Here is a 9,896-nt window from a genome sequence, read left to right as displayed (position 1 = left end):
ACCTGAATTGTTCTATGATTCTATGATTGTCTGTCTTAAAAAAAGCCTTCATAATTGTCACACTCTCAATGCTGTCTAAGAAGGCAGTATTGCCATTGCAGTACAGGTCAAGCAGTGGAAGTCATGACTTATATCTTTAAAATTTGTAGTTTATAATTTAAAATGCTTTATGAAGTACATGCTATCAGTACTAGCAAGAAAATGTGTTTCTAAATGACCTTTCAGTTGCTATTTAAAAGGCAATAGACTGCAGGTAGTGAACGGTCTCAGTTAGTGAGCACTGAAGGACTATCACCATGTGGGAAATGTGGCCTAAGACAAGTTTTGATGGGTTGCAGCAGACCTCAGCTCTGGCTGTGCAGAGTTGTGCTGCAGCGCTTTGGTCCTGCTGAGCCTCCCAAGAGAGCTGGATGTTGTGTTTGAGACCCAAGGGCAGCTCTGTGATGCAGTGGAAAGCCTGGACGTGGTCGAGGCAGGCTGGATGCAGACACGTAGGTGGCTGAGAGCTGAGCTTCTGTGGCCTCACTGATCTCGCCTCTTTTTGGCTAGCACTAATATACCTTTCCTCTAAAATCACAGGAGGATTTAGTGACAATCAGAATCCATCCCTACAATGTAGGAATCACAATAAATACACCAGGGTTTACTTCAGCAGCTATTCAACTTTGTCTTTTAAACTGCGGAAGACTCTGATTTTACACCATAAATCAGTCTTTTTCTCACCAGGTGATTGTTTTGCTGCTGATTCTCAGAGAATGTATTTTGTTAGAGACTAACTGAGACTTACCTCTGAACAGGTTATGAAGGAGACGGAAAAACATGTACCCAGCTTGATATGTGCTCAATAAGTAATGGAGGGTGTCATCCTTTGGCTACGTGTACCTCAGCTCCAGGTATGATGCTCTCTTAAGGACAATAAGTGCTGCAGTGTGAATCTGGAGGAGGATTTGGTTAGGCTGAATACACTTTGTAGCAGCGTATTTAGATTGCAGCCTCTTCTCTGCCATCAGTTTTGTCTTGCCTGAACGAGCATTTAACAGGTTAGCTAAAGCCAGTAGGCCTTTCCACAAACACTGACTGAAATACATTTAGGCTTCACCAAAGAGCAAATGTCATCATAAAAATGTGGAGATCTTCACCATTTCTCTTTGATGCAGTTTTCCAGTTTCAGCTACTTTTACTATTCTTCTCCTTTCCATGAATACCCTTTGACTACTCCCACCACTTCCCACAAAGGTGGCCTTGGACTCTCAGGTACCCATGGCGAAGCAACACTAGGGATTTTTCCATGGTCAAACTGGACACTGACCAGGGAAGGTGTCAAAAGTTCAAACAGATTAGATTTATATAAAGATGCTGTTTCAAAAATGTCAAGGACCTTTACTGTCGTTGGTATTGTCATTGCAACAAGGACTGAATTCTTTTCTGTATCTTGTCTCATCTCCCAAGGACCAGTGCCATTTTGTTCCTGCACACCTGGCTACACTGGAAGTGGATATGGGCCAAACGGGTGCTCTCCTCTCAGTGATATTTGTCAGCTGCAAAACCCTTGTGCCAACGGGCAGTGCTTGGTAAGTGCTGAGCTCCTCACAATTAGTTGTAACGAGTAACAGGAGGGAGACTGGTGTGACTGAAAACTGAGTGCAGATGCACTGAAGACAATGAGACAAGGTGGGGTGGGAGTGGGAGATCAACTGATACACCCGAGGCAAACAAAGTGAGCCTCAGGGCACACAAGCCATTTCTTTGTGTTCGAGGCAGAGGCAGCGGTCCTGGCACTCATAACCTGAGAGGCTGTAGGTGGTACCTCAGGCTACTGATGAGGTGCCGATATTGGTAGGGGACAAATGATGAATGGCTGGCCCTGATGGGGCAGGGAAATAGTTTACCACATTGGGTCATAGAGGTATTACCCATGATAGAAACCTCTGCTGGCCTGTTAATGTCCAGTACAGTTAGTTATTATGAGCAACATGGTCTAGTGGAAGGTGTCCCTGCCCATGACAAGAGGATTGAAGTAAGGTCTCTTCCAACTCAAACCATTCTGTGTGTTCATAGGCTGATCTTCTGAGAGTCCTCCTGGAGTCTCAGGCTGTTTATATAGATGTGAAAAGGTGCTTCATGGGAATTGATTGTACTCCTGCTGGTAGCCAAGTGCTTTGAACCTTAACTGATTGGTGGTATGAGTTCATTCTCATGCACAGGAACCATGTCATTTGTCCACATGGACCCCATGAAGGCCTTTTGGCTTCTTCAGTGAGGTGTGCTGTGCTCAGGAAAGTCCATGCTGCAGATCTTAGAATTTTGATAATTCTGTTATGGAGGATGTTTATGATGATGATTTTGGAGAAATGTTCACAAGTGGTAAATTTGTTGTTCTGGTAGAGTCTGATTCTGTTTGTCCATGTTGGTTTACTGATATCCTCCTTTTAATGACCCTAGGAGGCATGGAGGAAATTGGACATACAATACAGACTTGGTGTAGGATTAGATTAAGGATTGACTTCAATGACCATAAGGGTCTTTTCCATTTAAAATGGTTCTGTGGTTCTATGATATGTTACCTTTACCTTTTTGTATGTGAAAGGAGATGATCTCCTTACCTCCACTCCACCCCTTACCAGCATTCCTTGCTTTTTTTTTCTGTAGGTACCTGTTGTCTTTTTACCCAGATATTTAACAGGGGCTTTTGTGACCAGATCTAATCTCATTTTTTTCTGACTGTTTAGAAACTATTTATTTTAATCAGTCTACTAAAAGTAGTTGAATTGACATCCTTGGAAGCATTTAAAAGCCATTTAGATATGGTGCTCAGGGACATGATTTAGAAGTAGGCCTGATAGTTAAATAAAGGTCAGGCTTGGTGATCTAGAAGATCTTTTCCAACCTAAATGATTCTATGATATTTTTTTCTTTCCCTAAGTATATCCTAACATACAACTGTAAGCAATCATGGCTACAATCCACATCTGGAATATGGCTACAATACCACATCTGGAATATTGTGTCCAGTTCTGGGCCCCTCAGTTTAAGAAGGATAAGGAACTGCTGGAGACAGTCCAGCGTAGAGCAACCGATATGATTAAGGGAGTGGAGCATCTCCCTTATGAGGAAAGGCTGAAGGAGCTGGGTCTCTTTAGTCTGGCGAAGAGGAGACTGAGGGGTGACCTAATTAATGTTTATAAATATGTAAGAGGTGAGTGTCACGAGGATGGAGCAAGCCTCTTCTCAGTGACAGCCAATGGTAGGACGAGGGGTAATGGGTTTAAACTGGAACACAAGAGGTTCCACCTAAATTTGAGACGAAACTTCTTCTCAGTAAGGGTGACAGAGCACTGGCACAGGCTGCCCAGGGAGGTGGTGGAGTCTCCTTCTCTGGAGACATTCAAAACCCGCCTGGATGCCTTCCTGTGTAACATCGTCTAGGTGTTCCTGCTCCGGTGGGGGGATTGGACTAGATGATCTTTCGAGGTCCCTTCCAGTCCCTAACATTCTGTGATTCTGTGTGATCCTGTGACACAAACTACTATATAAAGATAATAACAGTCAGATACTTCACTAATGGGATTACAGAAGCATCTAATAAAACAGAGGAACAACAGACCTGTGTTTCATCAGCACAATTACAAATGAAATGTAATATTAAGTAAATATCAGGCAGTTCAGAAAACGCCTTTTTGCCTTTTAGAGCAGTTTTTGGAGCCCTGAATACATATTGGAATCAATACTGAAGCATCATACTGAAAAATCTCTATTCAGGACACAGGACATGAACAGAGGATGCAAAAGAGAATATAGCACATTGTATGTCATCAAAGATGGGATTGTTAGCATGTACCTTGGAATACTATGTACTGCTATACCTGTAAAAATTGTGTCTATTAAACAAGAAATATAAGGAAAGAGGACATATTAAATTAAAACAGAGGTATGGAAAGACTTAGTTATAATGAGAAGCAGCACAGTTTGAGACAAAAGAAATGAGAGACATACAGAATAAGGAATAATACAGACAAGGCAATTAAATTGTTCCCATTTAACATTTTTCAGGATGAAAATGAAAGTTAACAGCCTACATAACTGCAGTGCAGACTTCTCAGAGAACAAGCTTGAGTTATTTATAAACTACTCTTATCTTGACTTGCTGTTTATAAGGTTTAGATAATACAAATGACTTGTTTCTAAGGTGATAATTTCAGAGCCAAGAAAACTTTTCTGAATGGCTAAGTGAATACAGATTTTGAATTTTTAGAAAGTAATTTTAAAAAGCCCTGCAAAGAAATAATAGAAAAATCAAAGAGCTAATTCCATTAGGCTTTAGTTTTGTTTTGTTATTCAGCAGTGACCATTAAGGTCATTAAACTCCAAAGTTTTTATTCTTTGTACCAGTATCTCCACATAAAATAAGCATAAATATCAGTCTTCCTGCCAACTACATTGATTCCTTCAAGTGACTCATGCTTACTAAGTTTATTACATTTGCTTATACCTGTAGGCAGTGATCTCTGGATATTTCTGCCTGTGTAATGCAGGCTGGACAGGCCCTAATTGTACGGAGAACATTGACGAATGCATTAGCAACCCGTGCCAGAATGGAGGGACCTGCACCGATGAGGTCAATGGTTACTCCTGCGAGTGCACCAGTGCCTGGACAGGACCACAGTGCCAGACAGCCCAGCAAGGTATGGCCAGCACCTTCTCGCCAGAAGAAATGGGCCACCAGGCTTCAGCGAGTGGTTGCTTGGTGTATACAATTAATATGCAAATAAGGACCAAGTTATGATGGAAAAACCAGTCCTCTTCTTGGTAGATTACAGGCCTGATCCAAAGTCCCTTGAAGTCAGAGTTTTCCATGACTTTTGTTTATAGCTGCTTTGTTTGGCATCGGGAGGGTAACAGTGAAGTTGATCTGCAGGCTCACTGGCCTTGGCTAGGGGCCAGATATCCTAAAATCAGATCTCTGTTCCTGAGAAAGTGGTCTGGTAAGCTAGTTAAGAAAGAGGATCTGATATAAGGGGAACAGATTTACAAGGGAATATATTAATGATTCTCTTTTGTGCACACTATTTCATTTGTTGCAAGGTTGAGAGGTCCTGACAGTTCTAGTCCAAGTGAAAAGGTAGAAAAGGTTTTCAAACAGAAATTTAGTGAAATAAATGTTATCCATGAAAATGAGGAACTCTGAGTTTATAGAGTGACTGCAATGTCCTGCCTTTAAGATTTCTTCTGGTTTTCTGTTTGTTTGGGATTTTTTTTGCCATTAATTTTAATTAAACAAAGTCAGGATAGCATTCCAGTGAGCATCCCTGTGGCAACCATCTGTCAGCTCATTTTCATTGCAGGTTGCTGTGAAGAAAGCAGATTAACTTTTCACAGAATACAGAATGTAAAACTTGCACTGAGCCCTGTGAAATCTGCTCTGTTTTAGAACTACTTCATGCTCTTTCCTATTTTCCTTAAATATTTAACCAGTAATGTTTTATTAAGCATACGTGGAAGAAACATTTTTAACCATTCATAGTAGAAGGGATAGAAAAACAGTTTTTATCTGGTGAGAAATTATAATGTATCAGCTTTTGGTTTAATGCCTAGTCAGGCAAAAAATAGTACATTTTATGACGTGATAATTCTGAATCTGGTTAAAAAATGGTGAGATGGTTTTAGATGAACTCTTCAAACAAAATTATTTTCTTTTTACCATTCCTTAAAACAAAATACTGCAGTTTGCTGAGAATTTAATGTTTCTTTAGCATCAGTCTGATGTTTAAACTACAGCTGCTTGTTGTACACTGCAGGCTATATTGCACTGTATTTTGTGTGCTTTATGGATATATTTTTCTGTAGCTGTTTGGGATTCCCAGTTCACAGCTCCTATTCATTGAATGGCTCAGTGGGAGAAGAAACCATGGTATATCATGAGAGGTATTATCAGGACCAGAAATCTGACACTCAAAAATAAATGGGACAATAAAACATCTGAAGGATAATTTCTGTGATGCATCACTGCTGAGAAATAAGTATCATGTTAACTTCAAAAAGTTATTTTGTTGAATGTGAAAAATTTAAAGATTCAGTCTGGAGGTAGCCTTCTAGAAACAAACTAGTTCATTAATATTTTTTTCTGAGACAAAATCAACATCTTTTAGTGGTATCCATATATTCCAGCTGAAAATTTTTGTTCTTTCTCCAGGAACTACTTTTCTCTCAGGGAGTATTTTTGCTCATTTTTTGTGATGCCATTCAACTTTAGAGGAAATCCTGCGGTGCCTGTTATAGAAGTATCTTTCACCCATGTTTTAAGCATTTAGGAAGCCAAAGCTGTGGAAGAAAGACAGGTTTTGTTTGAGTCTGTGTTGTGATAGCACAAATTAATCAATTTAATTTTCTCTCTCTTTCTGCAGTTTGTGGAGGATATCTCTCAGACTCCAGGGGCACTTTCAGTTACCCTAACAACCCCAACAGCCAGCAGTACAACAGTGGGGTCAGCTGTGCTTGGGTTGTTCAAACTAGTCCCAACAAGGTAAAAGAAAGTTTGGGTTAAAGAAACCCTTACTCTGCAGGACCCATTGGCTCATCAGAGCAAGCCTGACTAACTTTGTGCCACATATTCCAATACCATGATCCAATCCCTTCAGAATAACTAGTTTTTCAAAAAGACTAAGTTTCAAGCTTCAGGCTCCTTGGCCTACAAATTTGCCTGGGTTACATTTTCAAGGCTTTTCCTTTGCAGCGAAGGGTTAGAATATACTGACCTACCACCTCCTGGAAAAGGTTTTATGTTGCTTTAGCATGTGATCTGTGAATAGCTGCATGAAAAAAGCTCTTTTCTGATGATCCCCAAAGTTAGTTTTTGAGCTAAGTAACTCCAGAATAATTTTATGTTTCTGATTTCTGAGCACGAGAAATGTGGAATGCTGAATTCATATTGTCAATGGCTTTGTGTAATAACATCATCTGAATTCTTTTAAGGGCGAATTTTTAGATGTTGCACTCAAATGTATATTCTAATTCTGATCTGCAAATAACTAACTATTTGTGTTATAAATAGTAACCGCAAAATATGTTACTTCACATTTTAGCATGGGACTTCTTACTTGGGCTCTAAGTATTTGCTCTATTTTTAATCTGTGTTTGATGGTGGTTTATACATTATGTATATATATGTGACATATTCTCATCTTTAAGCCTGAAAGCCACTACTGCCTTCAGCAAGAGCCTTATCAAAGCATATCTGTGAGGAGTCTGAACACATGTAAAGCTGTGTATGTCATTAAGTATCTAGAGTTGTGTTAAGAGATACTGATTTTATATGTGCAAAAAAAAAAATTTAATTTTTTTACTCCCATGACAATGTTTTCAACATAGCAAGAATGAGAAATGTTAATGGGAAACCTGCAAAAAGTATTTAAGACTTTATGTCAAGCCTTTTGTTTATATATTTTACATATATAACAGATGCAGGTAAATGGTCTCAATTATTAGTTTATAGAAAAAATGCTCTTTCTGTCAAAATTCTTTCCTATCTAGCCTCTCTATCTTTTTTTACCCTTAAGATTCTGTAGTGGCTTCTTCTGTTCTGGAACTTTTCAGGAAATGGCATAATGGCTCCCAAGCTCATAGATTCTCACAGCTGCATGAACAAATACATCTGCTCTGTGCAGAGTTACAGCATAAGCACTGTCTCAGCAGATGAAAAAACCCCTACATTTCTTATTTTGCTACTTCCTGTTAGATTCTGCGTATTATTTTCCCATTCTTCCAACTGGAGACAAGTAATGACTGCAATTCTAACTTCCTTCAAATCCATGATGGGCCTTCAGCGTCGATGCATATGCTGGGAAAGTACTGTGGCTCCTCACCTCCTGCAGAGCTTTTCAGTTCCCACAACTCCCTGTATTTTTGGTTCTACTCAGACCACACCATTACAGCCGGAGGTTTTACTGTTCAGTGGGAATCTCGGGATCCTGGTAAGTTTGATGAAACGTCATGTACTTTAGTGTCTTCATGGCTCTGGAGCAAAATGAATAACATTTCTTTTGATTAGGAAACATTAGGAGCAGTAGGACAGGTTTTTACTAGGGGGCGAGGCTGAAATGTAGATATATATATGTAATTTTAAAATATTTAAACTCCAACTCTAGGCCTCTGCACAAATAACCTTCTGCTGGTTTTAAGGCTGCTGTGTACATCCTATGAGGAGTTCTCCAAGGAGCACGTGTTCCTGGAAATGCTGGTTTTTTTATTAGTTCTCTTTTCTCACAGAAGTATCTAGTACTTTGAGCAGGAAAGTTGCCATTTTTTGTCACTGACAGTTTCCAAGAGGCTAAAGAGGTAAACTATGCTTTCCAAATATGATAGACTGTGGGGAATAAAATTTTTAAATTATCTGTGAGCTTTTTGGTGTGATTTGCTGTACATTCTGCTTGAATTCTTGGTAATGCCACTTGTGTGATTCTTCCACAAGGCCTGGCAGTGCGTTCCTAGAGATAAATCCCAAATCGTCTTGTGCAACGTCAAGCTCACTTCAGTGCTCTGTGCATTGTCTAGAAACAAAATAATGCATTGGGTTGTGTCTTGAAAGAAGCATAGAGTATAAAATATATATTGAAATGTTTTTAATTTGATTTTTTTTTCTTTCAATTAACTTTACTAGACAGATTGATACTTAGTGATGAATATAGATACTAAAAAGTAAAAAAAAAAATCGTTTAGGGAAAAAAAAAACAACAAAGAGAGGGAGATGTATAGATGTGACTAAACTAGCTATTCCTTAGGTACAACATGCAAGTTAACTGTACCACTCCCAGCTGTTATGCTGAGAGATATGAGATTTTTTTATTGCAGATATATAAAAAAGCCTTCCCCATATATATTTTTTTAATTAAAAAAGTCATGTGCATGGAGAATATTTACAAAGTACAGAAATTCAGATTAATTTTTGTAAATCCAGTCCAAAAAACAGTGCTTTTGATCATTCACACAGAGATATTTCCATCATAACTGGGGAAGAATCTTTGTTTTACTATGCACATCAAGGAATATTTGAAGTACTGTTTTTATTTATTTTCTGCTTTTATTTAGCTACAGAAAGAAGTAACTTGTTGGTTTATTTGGCTTACTCTTATTCACTATAGGAGAATTTATCTTCCAGTCTGGCATGTAGTGTTAAAGACTGTGTTCTTCCATGTTTCTTTTCTCTTAGAATGTGGTGGTGAGCTAACGGGTACTTACGGCTCGATCAGTTCTCCAGGATACCCTGGTAACTATCCTGTAAACAGAGACTGTTTCTGGACCATCTCAACCAGTCCTGGCCTCCTCATCACATTTGCTTTTGGCACACTGAGCTTAGAACACCATGAAAACTGCAGTTATGACCATTTAGAGGTAAAATTTAATTGTGGTTTATGACAACATTTAATGGCTATGTTATTGCAAAACAAGATAATTCAAAACTTTTTGTACATACGGAAGAAGACTGACTGAAAACAGGGTTGCAATGCTCATTTTAAATGCTTATTCCACCCACCAGTGCACACTAAGGTACAGACAGTGTAAAAGAAAGAGGATGATAATTCCCCTCCACTGAAGTCAGTGGAAGTCTTCCAACTGAAGCGGATGGGATTCAGGCCAAATACCTGATGGAAAGTGTTCGCTTTCTTACAAAGTTCAATCTCCAAATTCCTTGTCAAATGTCAACCCACAGCGAACTTATCAGCCTAAGGAAAACTAGTAGGGAGAGGCATCTAAGATTAGTAGATTCATATTGTAGTGCAGTCCATGACTTGATGTGTGGGCTTAGTGTTTTCTCAAGTGCAAAGTAATGGTTACAGAATTCACCAATAACCAGTCACAGAAATGAGAAGGTGGTTTGCAGTAGCACGTTCTCTAAAATTGTG

General features: G+C 39.1%; 1 protein-coding gene across 1 annotated transcript in view; it reads left to right on the top strand.

The window, feature by feature from the left end:
• Positions 1 to 797: 797 nt before the first annotated feature.
• The window catches only part of CUBN (cubilin (intrinsic factor-cobalamin receptor)), a gene marked incomplete at both ends in the record, with an annotated part of 88,055 nt that continues 78,956 nt past the window's right edge, over positions 798 to 9,896 (top strand). Inside the window, 6 exons of the mRNA XM_009869014.1 lie at positions 798 to 893; positions 1,450 to 1,571; positions 4,496 to 4,682; positions 6,402 to 6,520; positions 7,733 to 7,967; positions 9,203 to 9,384. Of these exons, the coding sequence (XP_009867316.1) occupies positions 798 to 893; positions 1,450 to 1,571; positions 4,496 to 4,682; positions 6,402 to 6,520; positions 7,733 to 7,967; positions 9,203 to 9,384 (941 nt within the window). The remainder of the gene's footprint in view (positions 894 to 1,449; positions 1,572 to 4,495; positions 4,683 to 6,401; positions 6,521 to 7,732; positions 7,968 to 9,202; positions 9,385 to 9,896) is intronic.

The sequence above is a fragment of the Apaloderma vittatum genome, unplaced genomic scaffold, assembly GCF_000703405.1.
Source record: "Apaloderma vittatum isolate BGI_N311 unplaced genomic scaffold, ASM70340v1 scaffold40104, whole genome shotgun sequence".
NCBI classification, from domain to species: domain Eukaryota; kingdom Metazoa; phylum Chordata; class Aves; order Trogoniformes; family Trogonidae; genus Apaloderma; species Apaloderma vittatum.
The sequence above is the reverse complement of the archived record's forward strand: the minus strand, read 5'-3'. Positions and strand labels throughout refer to the sequence as shown.